The 23,422-nt window shown below is 37.1% G+C and overlaps 1 protein-coding gene across 1 annotated transcript in view; it reads left to right on the top strand.

The window, feature by feature from the left end:
- LOC149147049 (phosphatidylinositol N-acetylglucosaminyltransferase subunit A-like) overlaps nt 1–17,802 on the top strand; it is a 318,990-nt gene extending 301,188 nt beyond the window's left edge. The window contains exon 9 of the mRNA XM_089440599.1: nt 17,452–17,802. Within this exon, the coding sequence (XP_089296725.1) occupies nt 17,452–17,505 (54 nt within the window). The 3' untranslated portion in view covers nt 17,506–17,802. The remainder of the gene's footprint in view (nt 1–17,451) is intronic.
- Nucleotides 17,803–23,422: the final 5,620 nt, after the last annotated feature.

The following is a 23,422-nucleotide window of genomic DNA, read 5'->3' on the forward strand; positions in this document are numbered from 1 at the left end:
TGTAATTGAGCTTAGCTCTATTGGAGATTGCCCCCTTGAAGAGGCAATTGAACAATGCTTTCTAAATAATAAAATATTTGCTGTTATTTCTCATTGTTCTATGTTCTGGGTATATTTCATCGCATATTTGGTATTCTAGTATCGTCTTGCAAGTTAAGAGCATAACAGGTGATCTGTGATTAATCGTGTTGACTTTTCCATGTCATCATAAAGTCTTCCATCATCAAGATCATCCAATGTAAGAAGCCAATACCATGTTGACATCAATGACAACCTAGATTAACATGTGAAGGTGTACAATTCTCATTTCCAAAAATAAATTTAGATTATTATTGAATTTTTTGAAGGCCAAGTGAATCCTTTGGTCTAACTCTCAAGGCTTATTATTCTTCAACCGAGAAACACCTTAGGATATTGTCCTTCCTAATTACAAACATCTACTACAACATTAAAAATAATCCTTAAACAAACAATAGCTATGCAAAATCACACACCTAACATAATATAATAAATAAGTGTACTATGTTTGTCATGCTTGTTGGACTCCGTTGTAACCCCTGTGGGTGCCCCTTCGAGTGGTAATGCATTAGACAGAACCACACACAGACTGTCTTCCAAGTACCCTCTGGGTATATCGGAAGCCCCCTAGGTTCCCTTGAAACCTCACCATAGATAAACTGTCGGCTGTCTTGTTGCTACAGTACACTGAGAACAGCACTCGAGGAGATTACTCGCGCTTACGATAGGGTAGTCTGGTTGTATGGCTAAGGTACGATTGATCCTCCTTGGTTAGTGCCCTGAAATATTGGGCCGAGTACTACTGTCAGACCCTTATGTATATTGCGATCTATAGCACCTGACACTCATGGAGATCATAGTTCCTTTCTCTATCTTTGGATCACGCATCATCTTTTCCAGATCATATCTCGCAGGTGGGGTTCTATCGCAGTAGCAACAATCAGTTACGCCATTCATATCCATCAGATCCGCCATCTAGATCTAGTAGTTTGGGCTCTGTCGCTGTCGCACCAATCAGTTCTGCTATTCAAATCTGACCAATTGTGTGGGCTTCTATACCTAGGCATGATTTTTGCAGGACTTTGGGCAACATTGACTTTTCTGGGATTCAGCTACTGCAATATTCCTAAGCAAGGAGTAAAACTCCATTCAGAGAAAAAAAAAAAGTCTGAGACCCCCAGGACGCTTATTGGAGAGTTAGCGCATAAGCATCAGATCGACGAGTTGAGCAAGGTGGTACCATTCAATTGTTAGTGCCAAAAAATTTGGGCGGTCCCAAATTTCAAGTGCATCAGATCGGTGCATGGTACAAACTAGAGCTCAAGCTATGGCCAATGAGAGGATCGACACCCTTGAATCAACATTGAACGAAGTACTGCAGTCGCTGAAGAACTTAAATGAAACACTCTCAAAGGGAAAAAGGGAGGAACGCGCGGAGGCATATATTGGCAATGAAAACAGTGAGGGTGAGTCTAGCCAGTCTCTTCACCTCTTTGGCACCCACCAACAATCCCAGATGTGACCACCCAAGCTGGACATGTATAAATTTGATGGCTCTCACCCGGCCACATGGATAGCACAAATGGAGCAATATTTCACACTGAATCACATCATGGATGATGCGACTTAGCTTAGTGTGGGTAGCATGTATTTGGACAATGAAAGATGGCAATGGTGGCAGTGGCATCAACATTGCTATGGAAGGCCCTTGACTTGGCAGACATTAAAAAAAGCTCTTACGGATCGCTTTGACCATGAATCTAACGTTTTAGGTCGTCTCACTAAGCTCCGATAGACAGGAACAATGAACGAATATATTACAGCCTTTGAAGCCTTAGAGCTTTCCGCACAAGAGGTCTACACGATGAGTTCTACTTGGAATGTTTTGTCAGTGGTCTCAAAAAAGCCATACAAGCCCACGTCCGACTGCAACACCCTATGTCATGGTTGCATGCTTGCAGGATAGCTCGTGAAGTAGAACGTGTGTTAGCAGCTCAGTCCAATCGCCCAAATTTCATAGCCAAGGGTCGCCCCACCCAGGCTCAAAGCACTACCCAAACACTCAAGGTTCAAAAGGTGTCACCAGCAGAAATGGTGGAAAGAAGAAGGCAAGGATTGTGTTACTACTGTGATGAGAAATACTCCCCCAGGCATAAATGCAAGGAGCCCAAATTCTTTCAAATTGATGCTACTAATCACAGTTCATCGAAGGAAGCCCCACCACTTGAGGAACCAAATGAGGAAGAAGAGGACAACCAACAGGACAATGTACTGGAAGAACTGGTTATCTTGCTGCATGCTTTGGCAGGGATTTCTTCTCCCCAAACTCTCAAAATCAGAGGTTTTATTAAGCATCGCCCAATAGTCGTCTTGATTGATAGTGGCAGTACACATAACTTTATCCATCAAAGAGTCGTGGAAGCAGTGCTTTTTTTTGTCCGAGTAGTTTCTAACTTCCAGGTCCAACTCGCTGATGGGGGGATAATGAAATGTGAAGGCCGCTGTGAAAATGTCAAACTGCGAATGGGGGATTATCAGTTAAAGACCCACATGTTTGCCATACACATGGGAGGGTGCGACATTGTCCTAGGTGCTGAATGGCTTCGCACACTTGGCCCAATCACAATGGATTTCCAGTAGTTATATATGAGCTTTAGGCAAAACAACCATCTGCCAGTCTTTGACAAGCCTCATGAGCTTCCACCGTCGAGAGGGGAACATGATCATAGCATTACTTTGGTCCCAGGGGCCCAACCACCAAATCTGTGCCCATATAGATATCCGTTCGCCCAAAAGAATGAAATTGAAAAAATCATCAAGGAACTCTTGGAAGTAGGCGTCATTTGTCCCAGCATTAGTCCTTATTCATTGCCAGTGGTCATGGTGCTCAAGAAAGATGGGGAATGGCGTATGTGTCCAGACTTCAGGGCCCTCAATCAGTTGATAGTCAAAGATAAATTTCCCATCCCGGTTGTCGATGATTTGTTGGATGAACTAAATGGGGTTGAATTCTTTACTAAGCTCGACCTTCGCTCGGGCTATCACCAAATTCGCATGAAAGAAGTAGACATTCCAAAGACTGCATTCCGAACTCATGAAGGCCATTATGAGTTCCTGGTCATGCCATTTGGTCTTTTTAATGCCCCATCCACTTTTCAGAGCCTTATGAACCACCTGCTCAAACCTTATCTCAGAAAATTTGTCCTTGTTTTCTTTGATGACATCCTCATCTACAGTCGCACCTGGGCCACACATCTTCAGCGTGTAGATCTACTCTTGCAACTGCTCCGCAAGCATAAATTATTTGTCAAGATGTCCAAGTGCTCTTTTGGCATGGAAGAAGTTGAGTATTTGGGCCACATTGTAGGGCGCGAAGGTGTCAGGGTAGACCCCAAAAAGATCCAAGCAATGCAGGATTGGCCTCAACCAAAGACCTTGAAGAGCTTGAGAGGATTTTTGGGTCTCACAGGCTACTATCGCAAATTTGTCCGCAATTATGGTCGCATTGCTAGGCCCCTCACTCAACTCCTCAAGAAAAATTCATTCCTCTGGAATGATGAAGCACAATAGGCCTTTATGGCTCTCAAACATGCCATGTGTTCCACTCCAGTGTTAACACTACCCAACTTCACCAAATCCTTTGCGATTGAATGTGATGCTTCTGGTACGGGTATTGGGGCAGTCTTAATGCAGGAAGGTATACCCTTGGCCTTCACGAGCCAACAACTAAGTGGGAAGAATCTGGGACAATCTACCTATGAGAAGGAGATGATGGCCATCTTACATGCAGTAAGATCCCTGGCAACCATACTTATTGGGGTGACGTTTCCAAATCCGCACAGACCATCAAAGCCTTAAATGTTTTTTGGAGCAACGCCTATCCTTGCCACAACAAAATAAATGGCTCGCCAAAATGCTGGGATATGATTATGAGATAATTTACAATAAAGGGCGCGAAAATATTGTAACAGATGCGTTATCATGCCAATTTGAGGAGGAAAGTACCTTGCTCGGAATTTCCTTTCCCATTCCAGAGTGGATTGAAGAGGCTCACAAGGAATGGTTTTCACATCCCTGGCTCTCCCAACTCATTAATCAATTGCAGGTGGATCCAAAGTCCACAGCGGGCTACTCGTGGCAAGATGAGATTCTTCGCTACAAGGACAGAGTTGTAATATCACCAACATCCACCCTCAAAAGCCGCATTTTGGCGGAGTTGCACTCATCTCCCACTGCAAGATATTCAGGCTTTCAGAAGACGTATGCTCGCACTCGAAGATCATTTTTTTGGATAGGCATGAAAAAGGACATTCTTACTTTTGTAGCCGAATGCGACGTCTGTTAGCACCACAAAGGAGAAATAGTCAAATCCCCAAGCACATTACAACCATTTCCCATCCCGGCCTCAATCTGGACGGAAGTTTCTATGGATTTCATTACGGGTCTTCCAAAGTCAGGAAACAAGTCAGTGATCATGGTGGTTGTGGATAGACTTTCTAAGTATGCTCATTTTTGCGCCCTACCCTACCCTTTTACACCGACTTTGGTCACTCAATCTTTCATGGATCAAATCTTCAAATTGGATGGCATGCCCACTTCCATTGTGTCTGATCGTGACCCGATCTTCACCAGTAACTTTTGGCAGGAACTCTTCTGGCTACAAGGTACCCAACTACAACTCAGTACTTCCTATCATCCACAAACTGATGGTCAAACTGAAGCAGTCAACAAATGTCTAGAGACCTACCTTCGGTGTTTCACTTCAGAAAAGCAACATCTCTGGGTACAGTGGTTACCTCTAGCCAAATGGTGGTATAACACCAACTATGATGCCACCACCAAAATGACTCCATATGAAGTAGTTTATGTTCAACTCCCTCCTTCCCCTACTTCTTATATCAAGGGATGCTCGAAGGTACAAGCAGTGGATCAACTCCTACAGAACCGCACAACCATGTTGGCCCACCTTAGAGAGAATCTTCATCAAGCCCAAAATCGCATGAAGCAATAGGCAGATCAACATCGCTCAGAACACCAATTTCAAGAAGGGGATCAAGTGTTTTTGAGGTTTTAACCATATAAGCAAGCATCACTCAAAGACAAGGGTTGTCAGAAATTATCTCCAAAATTCTACGGACCGTATCAAGTACTTCAGCACATTGGAGAAGTCGACTACAAGCTAGCTTTGCCACCCACTGCAAAAGTCCATCCAGTATTCCATGTCTCCTGCCTCAAGAAAGTGATTGGGAACAATTGCCAAATTCAAACCAGTCTACCTGAAGTGGATGAAGAAGGGTCAATCTGGCTCCAACCTGAACAGGTTCTTGACACACGAGAACAGCACCTGCGAGGCCGCACAATCAAGGAAGTTCTCGTCAAGTGGAAAGACACCTCTCCGGAAGATGTGACCTAGGAACCAGCCACTATCCTTCAGCGGTTTCCTCAACTTCAGCCTTGAGGACAAGGCTATTCTTATGGGGGAGGGCATGTTAGGGTCCAACCCTAACCCCCTTATTTATGTAATAGGATCGAGTCATATTTATAGTTAAGTAAGAAGTCAATAAAGCCCATATTAATAATTGTAAGTGGTTGACCCACATTTAATGAAGGGACCACAGTTAGTTGCAAATGGACCATGGTATTAGATAGATGGTATTAATAAGAACAATGGTATTGCATGTATGAATCCTATATAAAGGATAGAGACTCCCCTCGAGGAGCATCGTGTCTTATTTTGTAATTGAGCTCAGCTCTATTGGAGGTTGCCCCCTTGAAGAGGCAAGTGAACATTGTTTTCTGAATAATAAAATACTTCTTGTTATTTCTCATTGTTCTATGTTCTGGGTATATTTCTTCGCATATTTGGTATTCTGGTATCGTCTTGCAGGTTAAGAGCATAATAGGTGATCTGCGATTAATCATGTTGACTTTTCCATGTCATCATAAAGTCTTCCATCATCAAGATCATCCAATGTAAGAAGCCAATACCATATTGACATCAATGACAACCTAGGTTAACATGTGAACGTGTACAATCCTCATTTCGAAAAATAAATTTAGATTATTATTGAATTATTTGAAGGCCAAGTGAATCCTTTGGTCTAACTCTCAAGGCTTGTTATTCTTCAACCGAGAAACACCTTAGGATATTGTCCTTCCTAATTACAAACATCTACTACAAAATTAAAAATAATCCTTAAACAAACAATGGCCATGTAAAATCACACACCTAACATAATATAATAAATAAGTGTAGTGCCTGTATTGACAAAGCAAAATTGAAGACTTCTTTGTAAACCCACAGGAAGTTTGTCTCGAAAAAATCCCACATGAGCTTATAGAAAAAAAATGGGAAGCCATCAAGTCTAAGGTTTTAGACCTTCAACATTTTCATCAAAGTGATTTTCATCTTGTCCAAAGATATTGCTTACAAAGCTTCTCCCATTATATGTCACCTTTATGGAACCATGTCATTGCTATCTACCCCCTTGCATATGTGTCTAGCCCCGGAAGACCATTATGTAGTGAGATATAAAGTCATTTTTTTATCACTTCTATGACAACCAAATCTGGCTCACTAGATATATATCCAAAATATTTGAAAAAGAAAAATATGTGTTTAGGATAATAAAATAATATGGAATATTGTATAAAGAATTCGTATGATATTTGTTATGAATAAAATATATAAAAATGATCTAACTAAATAATAATCAAATAATAATTAGTTAAATAATAATTAATTAGCCCTGAAAGACCATTATGTAGTGAGATATGAACTCATTTAGTATCACGTCTATGACAACCAAATCTGGCTCACTAGATAGATATCCAAAATATTTGAAAAAGAAAAATATTTGTTTAGGATAATAAAATGATATGGAATATTGTATAAAGAATTCGTATGATATTTGTTATGAATAAAATATATTAAAATAATATAACTAAATAATAATCAAATAATAATTAATTAGTGAAGAGGCATGTTTCTAAGGACATGATTGTTCGTGAAAGGACACCTTGTTAGAAAATTAGAAAGGCAGAAAGTTTTTCTTATGTTGATAATTTTTTGTGATATTCTTATGTTCTTATTAACTTTCTTATGTTCTTCTTTATCTCTATTTCATTAAGCAATTATCAAAAGCAAATCATGAAAATCAGGGACACTAGATGTAAGCGGACAACCAAGGATAAAACCCCTATATAGGGGAAAACTCAGTCAAGAACTCTTCCTTTAGTAATTCAAATTGAGATGGACCAAGACCTTGGACCAACAAACTTTCCTCCTCCACCAAGTCGGCCTTCCAAGATGATATAGTAGCCTCTTCTTATCCAACAACTCTAGCCCAACAACAATCCAAAAAGCCAACTTTCGAATTGCAAAATTTTGACCCCAACATCAGAATTTTGGCCTCCTAGTTACGACAGAATTTCCGCCCCCTTCCAACAACTGCACGACTTCACATGTGTGGGAAAGAGAGAAAATTTTGACTTATACTTGTGAGAAACCTCCTTCTCCTTAGTTATCCTTCTTCCTCTTCTTCCTTGAAATTCACACCTTTTCTGGCCCCAGAAGATGCAGATTGAACTTGTTTAGTGAGTGACAAATGAGGTCGAGTTGTTGCCTTTATATAGTGATTATGTTGCCTAGTTTTAGGCCGTCTTGTCCAATTTTGAGGCCGACTTGGTGGAGGAGGCCTACAAGACTAATTTTAATATAAAATAAATTTATTTCCTGACAAATAATTCCCAAGAAGGGTTCTTTACATTATGACATGGACAATGACAACTGACACAAACCCTAGCAATGGAGGCCTTGACATAAAAATAATTGACCCAAGCCTGAAACCCATGCTTTAATAAGTCAATTTTAATAATAATAAAAATTTCATTTTCTTTCTTTTGACAAATACAATATATTGTGACTTAAATACATTTATGAAAACCAAACCTAGTTACATTCTTCAACACCCTTGCTTAGGTATATAAGAGGACCTTCATTTGTAACAATTCCATCACCTCATATCTTATATATTTTGTACATTTCTTATATAAATATATTTTTCCTATCATGGATATTCATATATTTCATATCTTTTGAGTAATCTGTTGTGTTTACAAACTTTGTTTGTAACATTGGTATCAGAGTTGTTCAATTTTTTGATTGCTCAATCGCAACACAAAGCTAGTTTGATCTAGATTTTGGCCATCAAACTTTCGTCAACTTTGTTGTCATCATGATTGAAGCGTTTCGCTATACACGCTTTGGAGTTTTTTCATTTCCCTATTAGGCCTCTGGCAAAACACTAAAATAATTGGCCAAAAAAAGAAAAGAAAAACTGAAGGAATATATATATATATAGGTATTAAAGAAAAAGATATTTAAAAAAAAGGAAGGGAAAATAGAAAAGTTATAGAGATTATTAAAAAAAGGGGCATAAAATGTATCTGCAACTCCATAATAGTCCTCCTTGACGTCGTAGTGCCACTGATGATTGGCACTAGAGCCAGCACCATGGTCTCCGATTGGCAGCATCAGTTCCATTCCATAACTCGCAGTTGCAGCCTGCACGTAGACCTCACAATGGCCCCACCGCCTCATACAACCAAACCGTACAATCAACACTGTAAAACTGACGTTGCTATATCGATGCCCTTGCCTAATGTAAAACTGGCGTTGCTATACCGATGCCCTTGCCCACTACAATAGGAAACAACAGACACCATCTCTCTGCACCTCCACTCTTGTCTTTTGGCCATCCTACAATTGTCACTATAGTACAACAAAACCCTAGAGCTGCAGTTGGTCAAGATCACGAGAACAATTTAACGAAACTCCAGAATTATTTCACCTAAAATCTGCCTTCGACCATAGTGAAGATTTGTCATTCAAGGTTTCAAAGTCGTACCATTTGTGTCATCAGTAGAAATTGTGGCCCTCTCGTACGGTCGTGACTAATTAATTAATCAAACCCAAGGCCATCTTAACCCATTAATAAAGATAAAAAGATTTTAAAATAACTGAAGAAAAAATAAATTATTAATTGATGCATGAATTACCCTGGAAGTCGATAAAATATCTATTAAGAAAACAAACAAACTACCATCATTCCAATAAATTATTGAAGCTATATTTACTAAAGGTTATGGAAGGATTGTATTCATTGTCCAAGATTTTAATAGCCGAAGCGAAGGGTATAAAGTATAGGTTGAGTAATATTTTAGAAAGGAAATTATATAAAAGTTAGTTTATATATATAAAAAGGATAAAAAGGATAAGAAGGTTACTTATTCTTCAAAAAAGAAGAGTACTTTTAGTAAAAGAAGGATTATTTAAGTAAAAAGGTGAAAAAGTAATTGAACATCCTTTTAAAAGAGAAATGACTGAAAATGAATATAGTGATTTATTAATAAAGTTTTGAAGGTTATATATATATATATATATATATATATAGAGTTAATAATTAAAGTAGTTAAAAGTAGTAAAGAAAAGTAAAAAGATGCATGTTGCGAAGAACCATGGTTTTTTTTTCCAAAATTTTCTTTTTGTTCTGCGGAATATTTTAATTGTCAAGTGTCATTTAGAAATCAAAAAGACGTTTGCAAAAAATGTTACAAAACTTTCACTTTAGTTGAATATCTAAGTGATACACAAAAACAATTGTTAGCAAGAGATATACAACAATTAATGACAACACTTGGGCAACAACATGCATATTTTATTAAGGAAATGAAGAAAATGGAGTCCAAATTGCAAGTTAAACGATCATCATCACTCCTACAAAATGACGTAATCTAGTGTACTGAGAAATTGCAACTAGAAGATTAAGAGAAATAAAAATAGCCAAACTTTGACAAAATAAGAAAGTGTTACAACATGAATATAAAGATCTTGCAAATATGCATTACAAGGAAGTAATGGAAAAGGACGAATACATTTCTCACCTTAAGGACCACGATGAAAAATTACTTGTACAAGTCAAAAAGACTAAGGTCACAAAGAAGGAACACAAGAAGCACTTATCAAAACAAGAAGAGGAAAATTTATGTTTAAAGAACCTCAATAAAAATTTATTAGAACAAATCAAAAGTTTAAAAGATGAAGAGAAAGACAATAAGAATAAAGTCAATAATCTAGAAAGCGAAGAACTTTCACATCTAAGGAATTATAATCAAAACCTTCTTACGCTAATAAAGAAGCTTAAAAGTAACAAAAAGTCTTTAAAAGACAAGTTAGAACAACTTACTCAAGACGTATGTAACGACCCAAAGTTGTATACACAATGGAAATATTTAAAATACTTCGTAGACAAAGACATCCATTGTAGGATTGTAACTGTAAATTGTATATTGTATAAAAGAATTGATATAGGATGAGTACAAATGAAAATGAGGGTCTCGTATATTTAGCCAGGTAAGTACCCTTTCACGAACATGCATGTCTATAAGACATGCCTTTTCATTATTAACTAACTAACCATTAGTTAATTTACTTATTACTTATTATTATATTTATATTATTATGATTATTATTTATTATCTGTTTTATTTATTTTTACATAATTTATGTTCATAACATTGCCTTCTCTTTCAAAAAGCTTTGTCCTCAAAGCTTGTTGATGAAAGGGTTTGATCTCTTTTTTGCTACTAATGTCTTTTGTTTGATCTCTTTTTCTGCTACGAATGCCTTCTCGTCTCGGAACAATCATCTTGGTCAATACAAGTTGATATGATCTTTGGAGTGATATATAAAATTGTCGTATTGAGAATGGATCATACCATCTTAGATTAACCTTCTGTGGAATCTTCTGATCATTGGAACTTTGTAACGAATTGTTATTGATAGACTGAATTCATCTCATTTTAGTATTCTTCGTAAAATAAGTTTGTTGTTGATGTTCTGAGTGATACAAATTTGTAGATTGATTAAGGTGTCTACTCTTGTGATTAAAATGTAGATAAGGAATTTTTCTTATTTAAACTTCCTTTAACGTTTTTATGACAGTTTCCCAATTTCCATCAGGCATTATTGTTGTTGACTTAACTACTAAATCTGTATTTGGGGTGTCATCTGTTTGAACGAAAACCTTTGAGTACGCTTTTACTTCAATAGGGTTTAGATTTGCCTGAACTATGAGATTAGTGGTCATGATATTTGTTTCTTTAGTTTGGACTACTACATCTAGAGATTTTGGGTTCCTTTGCGACAAGTTCTTTGAACCTATTCGTCAATGAATTCTTTTTGTCCTTATGTTTTTTAATCTGTATGAGCTTATTTTAATTATGATTTTTGAGACGTAAGCATTCTTCATTCTCTGAGTCAACTTTATTTTGACCTTCATGCTTCTCATCTTTTAAACACTTGATTTGTTCTACTAATGTTTGGTTAAGGCTCTTTAAACGTAAGTTTTCTTCTTCTTGTTCTAATAAACACTCTTTGAGTTCCTTCGTTGATGCTTTAGCTTTCTTGACTTGTTCAAGTAGATTTTCTTGGTGATCTCTGAGGCACGAAGTTTCTTTTTCTTTGCTGCAGATGACTTCTTCAAGCTCTTTTTGCTTCTTTGATATAGTTCTTTCGTTATCTTGAAACATCGAATCTAAGATATAATTAAGGTCTTCTAATGAATATTTTATTGATTTTGATTTACTTGTTAGGTCTCAAAACATTGCCATCTTCCCTTTATAAGCAAACGTCAAAACTTGTTTCTCTATGTTTTTAACATGAATGTACCCAAATCCTTAAACCAGGGTTGACTGAGTATGATGTCAGTGTTTTTATCCATTCTTACAACATGAAATTGAGATATGTACTCATAATGACCTATTGTCACTTGTAGATCATTAATTTTATACTCTTTTTGGTCAAAAATAATTTTCTTTACACCAATGGCTAGCTCTGAAATTAATAACTGATTTGATAAGTTGATGTTGATATAATTTTTCCATTGCTTGGGCTAATGGCGACATTAACTTCTCTTCCTTGGATACTTCCTTTTAATGTAATTACTCCGTGATCTATAACTGAAAGGCCATTATAGGAAAACATTTCTTCCTTCATCATTTTAGAATTGAGCTCCATCATTTTTTTCAATGATTGATCCCATTTGTTTTTCAATAATATTTTGTCACCGACACTGATATGTTCTTCAAAAATTGACTTCTTTTGTGTTCGTCGAAGAGCATAGGATTTAATGATAACCCCTTTTACTTTGATTTTCCTCAATTATATATTTTTTCCCACTTTACAATAAGTTAATATAGGTCCATTTAAATAAACTGCACCTTATATTTATTATAACGCTTTTAAAAAGCACTCTAACTTTGTTATAACGTGTTATCCTTATGTCTCTTTATAGTTCTAGATTTAACCCTTTATATACTTTAATATATGGATATTTTAACTAACCTTCTATAATAATACCCGCTCTGTACTTATATATATTTTTAGTAATTTTATGACTTGAAATACCCCTTTATAATATAAAACTTATCTTTACATATCTTCTATTTATAATCTTTTATTTTTCTTTTTGAAAAGTTACAACCCTTGTGAAACATGGCTATTCACCTCTTTGGGGTATAATATAAAATATATGTCCACTTATGTGCCTTTGACTCGGTTAATTTTCTCTATGTAAAAAGTAAAACTTATCATTCACATATAGAGTTTTTGTATTCCTTTTGTTTTTCTTTTACCTTGAAAATACCATGGGCATTTACCATGGGTTGCTAAAACCATGGACTTGTAAACCACTTAATGAAGAATCAACATAATATTATATACTCTCCCTTCTCTTATGTATAGTTTTAAAGATATTTGGAAAGATTCCCTCTTAACTTTATCATGCACCTTTTATTAATAATGTAGAACTTTTTTTATATATATGAATGTTCTCCTTCAAAACTTACATTGGATTTTTTTTTTTTAATCTTTATATGTACTTATTTTATTTTATTTTTACTATTTTTCTTTGATTATCTTTTTTTTTCTTCCTTTTTTATTTTGTTTAATGGCCCAAGCCTTGAATGACGAAACATAGAAACTCCAACTTTGTGTTGCGAATGTTAATCTAGGTTGTCATTGATGTCAATATGGTAGTGTTTGTGATGACAAATTCTTGTGACATGTGGTTTCCCATTAATGCCTATTGATCATAATACTGCTTATGGAGGATCCAAGGATTGAATACAGACATAATAGAAACAATGGAACCAAGTTGGAAAGATATCGGATGCCATCAAAAGAGAAAGAGAAAGAGTAAAGAGGAGAAGCCATGAAGCTAAAGAATAAGAGGAAGAGTTCATCAGAAGCCATCAAGGAAGTAGGTTATCGAATATGCCCAAGGGTAAGTGTTATCGGAAGAAGAAATAGGAACATTACGTCGGAGGAGTAGAGCTATCAGAAGTCAAAGGAAGAGCTATTGGAAGTCATCAAAGAGTAGCCAATGGAAATCACAGGAACGAGAAGCCACAAGAAAGCCAACGGAAATCACAGGAATGAAAAGCCACAAGAAATCCAAGCCAAGAGTAAGAGTCTAAAGGAAGAAAACATCAATATTGGAGGAGTGTTGCGGACCCGATGGTCCCATTACAACACGCCCTAATTAATATCGCATTTGTCGTATCAAAACCTTCATATCGCAAGTTATAAAGGGATGTCACATTAAAAACTGTGATTGCGATATTACTGCAGACCTGACTGCACCACTATAATATGACTCAATGTAATATCGCGTCCACGTATCGGAGATTCCATATCACAAGTCTTAACGAGATGTCACGGTAAAACGATGATTGCAATAGTATTATGGACCGTCAATTGCGATAGAGTGGTGGGCCCCGGACTACCGATTGCGATAATATTGTGGACCCGATGGATTCATTAAAAATAGTTTATTTAATATCGCATCTGCTCCATCGGAAGACAGAGCATGTGCACACTTGTAAAACCTCCAATTTTTATGAAGTTGCGATTTCGGGATTAAAGGAATGACTCCAATTCTCATGAAATTGCGATTGCGGGATTAAAGGTGATGATGTGGCATGTGGGACCTCCATGTGGGTATAGCAACTCTTATATGGTTTTCGTGAATAATCAAGTCTATGGATAAAAGACTCTCCGATATATATTTTAGTATGTGAAATCATAAGTCGGCCTCTCCTCCCAATGAATGTGTCTTTTGGGTATTGGTGAACATCGTATAAAAATGAGTTATAACGCTTCAGTTCTAAGCATTGATCTTGGGCATCTATCACAGAGAAGAAGGACAATTCACAACTCGTGAATGTGAATTAGCATAAGAAAGGAAGCCAAAGGTCGAGCGAACAAAAGTGGAAGCCGAAGGTCGAGCGAGCGAAAAAGGAAGCCAAAGGTCGAGCGAACGAAAGTGGAAGCCAAAGGTCGAGCAAGCGAAGAAGGAAGTCGAAAGGTCCAGCAGAAGAAGAAGGAAGCCGAAGGTCGAGCGACCGAAGAAGGAAGCCGAAAGGTCCAACGAAAGAAGAAGGACACCAGAGGTCAAACATTCTGTTGACCGGGTTATTTTTTGAAATGCTTGGACCTGTGTTTGATAGTGATTTAGATAACAGTTCAAAAGGACGCTCTGTGGATCTTAGAAGATTATCTGAGTATGAACAGGGTTTTTTTAAATTGAACGCACAATATGAAACTGCGATAGTCACTCCTCTGAAGAAGTCATTCTTGAAGCAGTTACTCCTGAAGCTTCACTCCCAAAGTAGTTACTGAGACAGTTAGGACAGAGGGTTGAAACAAAGAGTTGTCTTTGTGCAGAGCTTAGTGTAGTTCACTATAGACACATTGAAGTCATGTGGATACTATTGAACCATGATGTATTAGTCATCATGATGTGAGTTGGAGATTTTTCTTGGGTATAATGAAGAGCAATGATGAACCTTCTATGAGACAAGGTTGTCATTTTTGACGTAGCATGGAGACTACAGTGAAGCTGTAGCTTGACAGAACTTAGTGAAGAAGATTTTTGGAGCAGACAATTACTACCAAACATACCTTGACAAGATAGGGTCGGAGCCCTTGGTGTTGGTGCCTCAGAATTGGAAAGATTGGTGTCCTTGGAGTTGGTGCTCCTAAATCCAAGGTTGGTGCCCTGACAAGATAGGGTCAGAGCCTTTGGGGTTGGTGCCTCAGAATTGGGAGGATTGGTGTCCTTGGAGTTGGTGCTCTTAAATCCAAGGTTGGTGCCTTGACAAGACAGGGTTGGCGCCCTAAAGGTTGAAGCCTCACAAAAATTCCAAGTTGGTGCTTGGCAAGAGGTTGGAGCCTTATATACATTGTACTTGATTTATTGTAAAGATTATATTAATAAAAGCATTTATTCCTATTGTTCATTTTGTGCTCTAAATATAAATGATTTAACTGGTAAAAATAACATTTTCACCAGTATTTCCAACAGAAATACTGGTGAAACACTACAATTATGATGACAACAAAGTTGACGAAGAATTAATGGCCAAATGTTGGATTAGACATAGCTCTGATACCAACGTAACGGCCAAAATTCGTATACACAACAGAAATATTAAAAATACTTCGTAGACAAAGACATCCATCGTAGGATTGTAGTTGTAAATTGTATATTGTATAAAAGAATTGATATAGGATGAGTAAAAATGAGAATGAGGGTCTCGTATATATAGCCAAGTAAGTACCCTTTCACGAACATGCATGTCTCTAAGACATGCATTTTCATTATTAACTAACTAACCATTAGTTAATTTACTTATTATTTATTATTATATTTATATTATTATGATTATTATTTATTATCTATTTTTATTTATTTTTACATAATTTATGTTCATAACAAAGTATCGAAGTCTCCAGTCGTAACAAATCCAAGTTGAAGATAAAGGAATGAATACTGATCCAATCAATATCACAACTCAATAAGAGGATAAACCAGTTGAAGTGAAAATGTATTGAGAAGTTGTAGTTCAAGCAACATAAATTTCAAGTGAAGATTTCATAATTAATCAAGAGACCTATGTACCTGAAAGAAATCAAATACCTTTAATAAACCAAGAAATCACCGCAAACATAATAAGGGGATATCAAATCACAAGAACTCCTAATCATCATCCAAATTATAAAAGCAGACATCTTAGCCAGTTTGTATTCCCAAACCAGAAACATGTGACTTATGTTCCCAAGAACATCGATGTTACCATAATCTAGTGTTGTGATAACAATTCATCCCATGTTTTTAGTAATCGCAAGATTCCAGAGGAGATTCATTTTGGATGGTTAGGTAGTTTTACAGTACGACAATTTTGTACCACATTCAAGAATTCATATTGTCTTGTATCATCAAAGATGGTAGTTCCACAAGTTAAGGAGACAGAGACATTGCGAGACAGAAAAATATATTAAGATTTATCATCAATAAGCTTTAAGGGCAAAGTTTTTCTAAAGGGGAAGACAATGTTATGAATAAAATATATAAAAGTAATATAACTAAATAATAATCAAATAATAATTAGTTAAAAAATAATTAATTAGTGAAGATACATGTAAGGACATGACTTTTCATGAAAGGGTGTTTGCCTGGGTATATAAGTAGGCCCTCATTTGTAACGATTCCATAATCTCATATCTCATATCTTATGTACATTTCTTATATAAATATATTTGCCCTATCATGAATATTTATATATTTCAAATATTTTGAATCTTTCCATTGCGTATATGAACTTTTTTCGATATTTTAAATGAAGTCCTTATATATATACCTACGTAAAAGTTCCCTTTCATAAGAAATCATGTCATTTAATTGAGACATGTCCTTTCATATGTAGTTTCATTAAATATGAATTTTGTTTATTATTTCTATATATTTATGTTATTTATATTTATAACATTGTCCCTCCCTTATGAATTATTTTTTCCTCAAAGCATATTTGTGGAGAAGCTTGATGTATTTTTCATTGTCTTGTAATGTCTCAGCATTTTTTTTTTCTTGGAGTTATCATAATTGATGATACAAGATTATATGAACTTCTGAGCACTAATCAAATTATTCTAATTGTAATGGAATTTGACCATCCTAATGCATACCATCGTAAAAAATTTCACTTATAAGATTTCCAAGATGAATTATTATTATGCGACTTAATGAAATTGGTATCAATATTCTTTGTTATATAGTGTTTTTGTCCCAAATGATATTGATGCATTGGCTGGTTAAGGTTTCTGCTCTTATCATGTGGATGTTGATAAGGATTTTTTGTAATATGAGTTTTCCTTATCATGCTTCTAATGTTTCCTTGGCTTGCTTAAAAAATATGATTTTCTTCACATATTAATGTTGCCTGGTTGATTATTCGATCTTCACTTGGAATTACCATAGTTTATATGACAAAATTTGAGTATGTTTTGAATTCAATTGGATTGTGATGCAGGTGCATGGATCGAGCAAAAGATGTGAGAGTATGGACAAGAGATTACCAATGTGATGGGATGGTCACATGGTAATGTTGGGAGGAATTTTTTAATGTTTTGTAAGAAATTGTAAATATTTACATTAGGAAGTGAATTTTTTTTTAGAATAAGATGGAGAAGTTATTTTCTAAAATTAATAGAGATTTCATTTTCCCTTATTTTGTGGTGAAGGGGAAATGATTCACCCTTTGTGACTCTTGGCTGTCATGATCAGTTTCTTTTGGGAAACAATAAGAAAGAGTGTTTGAGAGAAAGAAGAGAAGAGGAGAAGAAAAAAAGAGGAAGGGGAGAAGCTCCAAGGAAGGAGAAGGGAGAGGGAGAGAAGAGCGGAACTTATTGTTTCTCTATGCAAATACAGTCTTGAAGTTGCAAAACATTGTTATTTCCAATCTGTGTGAACCAATAAGTGTTTTTTGTGTGAATGGCAGAATTGGATGGCAATTGGAACTACAAGTTGCTATTGTTTGATTGAATCGAAGCCCCAACGTTGAAGAAAATCAATTTATGTTTATAAACTATTTTCAATCATATTTTATTCCTGTGTGTATGGGTTAGAGATCGAGGTGATGTCGAGGATACTATTTTGAAGCTGAAACATTATATTATTGTCGTAGTTATTGCTTATGTGTTTAGAGTATATGATGATGGTCTAAATATTGATGTGTGTTACTACTGTTGGTATATTGTAGTGCCATATATGTGTTGTAGATTTTTTTTTTTAATAAAAATTATGTTTCTGTCAATAAAACTGGATTTTGGCCAGAACCAGTACATTCATAAGAAACATCATGTTCATCTCCCTAAAAAATTTCTCTGGCCATAGGAAAAATATATTCAGATCTTTCTTGCCTATTTCTTCTACTACATTCTTCTTATATAATCACCAAAATATCCCATTAAACATTACATACTTGCATTGCATTAAAAACAAAATAAGATAACTAACTAATCTACATCATCTAACACCGATTGGCAAGCTTCGTCCATCTTTGTTGCCTCAACTTCTGCTGACGATCCTACATCCTTCAATTCCAACTACATTGTCAATTGTTGGGTGTCCAGGTGAACCATATTCTCCTGAGCAGAAGCATCCTGAGCACCACTTCCATGGTCGTTATTGCCATCCTCCCCAAGCTAGTATGCCTCCTTCAAGATGAAGACGACCGTTGTTTCCACCTTTTCCTCTGAGTTTTCTACCTTGGTATCCAGGTTCTCAATTTTGTCATAATTACGTCGAGGCGACCTGCACAATTTCCATATATTTCCTTGGAATTTCTAACTGACTCATTAAAAGAGAGAAATGTGACCTAGCTTCAGAGATGATTTTCCCTCCTATGCATGATATCATTTTCTCTATTTCACGCTTGAACGCCCCCGAAGAGTTCTCAGATAAATCTCCTGCACCATTTCCATATGGGAAAGCCATTTCTTTGTCTTTGACAACATGGACAACTAACCATAAAGCAAGGGCCCTGGCCATCCATCTCCTTATAGATGAGATCAACTACAAGTCGACAGTTCCAAGGGTCGCTTCAGAATAAATGCCTCTTGTTAATGCTCTTCCTGCAAACAAATTCTTTTCCATAGCTTCCTTCTCAAAGAAAAAATCCCATACAATCAACCGATGAAAATTCTCCTTGGATTTTGTATGTTTAGGTCCTTCACATCCCCTTCCCATTAAATCTTGGTCACTTACCTTCCAGTTGTCTGAGCTCCTGTCAAGAATTACCATAATTTTCCACCTGGGGGATGATACATTAGTCCTTTCTCTGTTCCTTCATCCGCCTGTTGTTTGAGCCAAGTGGTTAATACAACAATTATTCCTTATAACATTTATTTCACCCTTCACTAAGCTGCTCTTACAAATCAATGGGATGCATTTAATTTGAATCATGGAGCTTGAAATTTAATTGAGGGGACTACATCTACCTTTAAACCACCTTGCTCTAGGGCGACGACCTTATTGCCTCATTCATCTACCACTTTGTTATGCTCCCATTTTATATGAAAAAATTCTATAAATTCGATTTTTTCCAACATAAGTATTTTACTTTGCATGGTTGGACTTAGATAAAATTCCTTATATTTAGATCACTTGATACATTTTTGAATAGTTATAAGGGAGTCATAAAAAGATGATAATTGAGTGATGCCATGATCAAGACCCTGTCTCAATCCTTCCTATAAGACTAGTTCTTTTGCCCTATTATTTGTGGCTACTCCCAACCCCCATTCATACTTTTTCCAAATTCTTTCGTAAGGGCATACAGTTACCCCTACCACTCCAACCTCCCTCATAGTTCCTTTCGCAACAACATAAAAAATAGCTGATACCTTCCCAGTGATTCCTTCCATTTTTCAAACTTCTCTCCAGGAAAGAAGATGAGATATGGAAGTCTCTTTTGATCTTTGATTGTGATTCCTTTGTTTTCTGTTTGATTTTTAACCTAGACACATTCCTTCTCTACCTCATAATATCCATCCATTTCTCTTGGATAAGATCCCCTTGCCGACACTGCATCAAATAGCAGTTGAGTGGCTTTCTGCACATAGATAGAGGAATTAGGAACCAATCCTCTAAAGGTGGCGTGGTTTTAGGATATTCTTATCACTCAGCATATGTATTTTGGAAGAGAAATCAAACACATTGAGATGAATGAGGATGCTTCATATCTCTAAGGAGGGTGAGAGCTCCAATTTTTAAACGTTTCCATCCAACTTGCAGGGATGGCATCAAGATGGAAGATGGGCAGGAGGGCCTCTCTCCAGACATTTAGGGGGAAGGGGCATTGACAAAATACATGTTCAATTTTCTCCTATGCATTTATGCATAAAACACACCAAGATGGGCCCTAAATCTGCCTTTTCTTAAAATTCTATGTTGTTAATATTTTACCATGGATCAATTCCCAGCGGAAAGTGTTTACTTTCAGAAGGTCATCCTTGTTCCACAATTTGGCCCAAATTTTCGTGGCATGTAAACATAGTAGCTTTTTCACTAGAATGTCATATTTGTCTTTAGCCGTATAATACCTACAGTTACCTCCTTCCCAAATTCTTCGATCCATCATGTTTGTGGCTATTAGAGAAAACCCTTTAAGGGTCTGTGGGGGAAGGTTAGAGCAAACACTTTAGCGAAACCAACTGTGGGGGAAGGTTAGGGAAAATCCATCCCACTTAGATTCCATTATTGTTCCAAGATGAAATATCTACTAACATGTTGGGTGTGGAGCTTGATTATCCCCTTTATTCAAAGGTATCGTCGCATTGGACCCTAGTTCGTAATGTGGTGGCAACGCCGCCCGTAAATGTGCGCTGCCAGGGGGGTCCAGGGGGGGTGACGACAATTATTTGGAGCCCACCCCTAGTAGGGGATCGGGGGAAGCTCCCCCGAAGCTAAAAATAGTTGTAAAATTTCCTTGTAAAATGTTGTAATTTCGTAGTCAATCTGGGTCGTCCATTAGGCGCAAATCTGACGGTAGAGGTTATGTTTAGTTTATGGTTTTTTTCCTTAGAAGGCAACCCCTCACTATATATGAGGGAATTGTATTACGACTATGTAGATGTGTATTATGAGTGAGAAGAGAGAGGAGATTGAGAGCGAAGAGGGAATTACATCGGATCTATTGTAGGTTTTATCTCTTCATTTTGCTGGATAATATAAAAGGAAGGACTAGTTGTTTCTCCGTGGACGTAGCCCAAATTGGGTGAACCATGTATATCTGTGTCTCTCTTGTTTTATGCATTTTCTGTGTTTATATTTCTGCAATATTTTATGTGTTCCATTGCTCTGTAATATATAAGGTTCTAACATAACCTTTGAATCCCTTGCATCTCCATCCAACTTTCCATGTCCTTCATTGCTGAGGAGCCCCTTGTTAGCTCTTTTGGGATTATACCATCTTTCCATATTCTAATACAACATCCATTTCCCGGTTGCCACCGTAGTTTATTCTGAACCACCGAGACTGAAGCTTTATACAGCTTCCATATTTTGGTTCCTGACCCTTCCTATCTTTCTTCCTCCGACCTAATCAGTCGATTCTTGTGGAAGTATTTCCTTATGAAGGCATGTTTCCACCATTCATTGGAGTGTGTCAGCAATCGCCAGACCTAATTTTTTCCCAAAGCCATAGCCATATATTCTATATCCTTGATTGCTAGTCCTCCCCATTTTTTTGGAGTCTGACTATATTCCAATTAACGAGATGAAATATTTTTTCATTGTCTTTTTCTCTTTGCCATAAAAAATGTCTGATCATGCAAATGATATTGTTCATTTTTCTTTTGGGTGCCAACAATCCAAATCCAATATATATAGGAATGGAAGAGAGGACCGACTTTATAAGTATTGTTTTCCTAGCTACATTTAACCACCTTACTCCCCATGAATCAATTATTTTATGGAATTTTTGAAGGACCCCTTCCCATTCTTCACAAATGTGGGACCTAGAGAAACAGGTAGGCTAAGATATGGGAACAATTTCCAGTTTTTGTCCAGAGGGAACCAAGAATAAAAGATATTTCTACCAGAATTTTTTCAGAACTGTTCCATCCACGCATTAGGATTTTTTCTTGTTAACCAAACCCATAGACAGTTTTAGGTAACAATCCAAGAATTCTTTAAACTAAGTTGCAATTATTTTGGATGCCCCACTAAGAAGGAGAGTGTCATCTGCAAACTACGAATCTTTATATCCTTGACATCCCCAACTTTTCTTAATCCTATGATCCAGGTGGATGTTGGTGGCCACCCACCTATCCCATTCGGACCCCACAACTGTCTCTTTCAGCTTTTTCAGTTTCCTAAATTGTAGCACAGTTTACTATTTTTAGCAGTTTTTCGGGTCCTGAACTTCCGGAGCCGTTTTGAGGCCCTAAACGACGTTTTTTTTGGGAATCTGGGGCAACAGGGGTCCAAGGACCCATGTTGCCTCCCAAAGTGGTAGTACTCGAATAGATCTTTCTAACGAGCTATCGTACGCGTCAAACGGAGATCGTATGCCAAAGTTACGACCCTGGGAAATTGATGTACCAATTTACCCAAACGGGGCCCACAATTTGGCGTTTCATCTTCTAGGGTTAGGTTTCGGGATGTGAAGGGTTTTCCATTGTTTCTCAACAATAAATAGGCCTTCGAGCCTCATTGTAATACAGTTCAGAACAGTTCAGAGGCATGTAGCCGCCACATCTCTTCTCAGAGATAAGCTACCATCGCCCTAGCTGACTTATTTCCATTTCTGTTTGTAAGCACATTTCAGTATTTTACAGTAATGAAATGAAGTATTATTTCTGCTGCATCTCTGTATTTATGGTTATCGCATCTCTGTATTTATGGTTATCTCTGTAATCTATTGCGTTCCTGTTTAAATCCGGATCAGTGGTGTCAGAGCGGTCTGCTTTTTCTCTGTTTTTCTTTGCATGTCCCCAACGAGGTCGGGATATAAGGAGTTAGGGCTTGAACTGGTCGAACCTTTGCAAGACCAGCCTCGAAAATCCCGACGGCCTCCCATGGCGGATGAGAAGAAAGACGAGGGGGCAGGAGATCCTATCAAAATCTTGCTCGAAGAAGCCCTCGAGCGGCAAAGGAACACGATGATGGATAGCTTTGTGCAGATCCTTCAGCGGCTACCCAAAGGCGACACATCGGCTTCCAACAGCGACTCTGGAAACGCCACGCCGTTTAAGGTACAAATTAATTTTGAAATCCCCATCTTCGAGGGTCAAATAGACGCAAATGTTGTAGATAAATGGTTAAATCTGCTAGATGGGTATTTTTCTGTTCATGAATTTTCAAGTCGGGAAAAGATTGTTTTCGCTCTTCTCAAAGCAGCCCCCACGTCAAGGACTGGTGGGAAACCTACTGCGAGCAGAAGGATGAAAGTACAGGCTCACTATTTTCAGCCGCACCCACTTGGAATGACTTCCGGG

The sequence above is a fragment of the Pinus tabuliformis genome, chromosome 9 (genome assembly GCF_031772625.1).
Source record: "Pinus tabuliformis cultivar Carrire ecotype Pingquan chromosome 9, CPIR1, whole genome shotgun sequence".
Lineage (NCBI taxonomy): Eukaryota > Viridiplantae > Streptophyta > Pinopsida > Pinales > Pinaceae > Pinus > Pinus tabuliformis.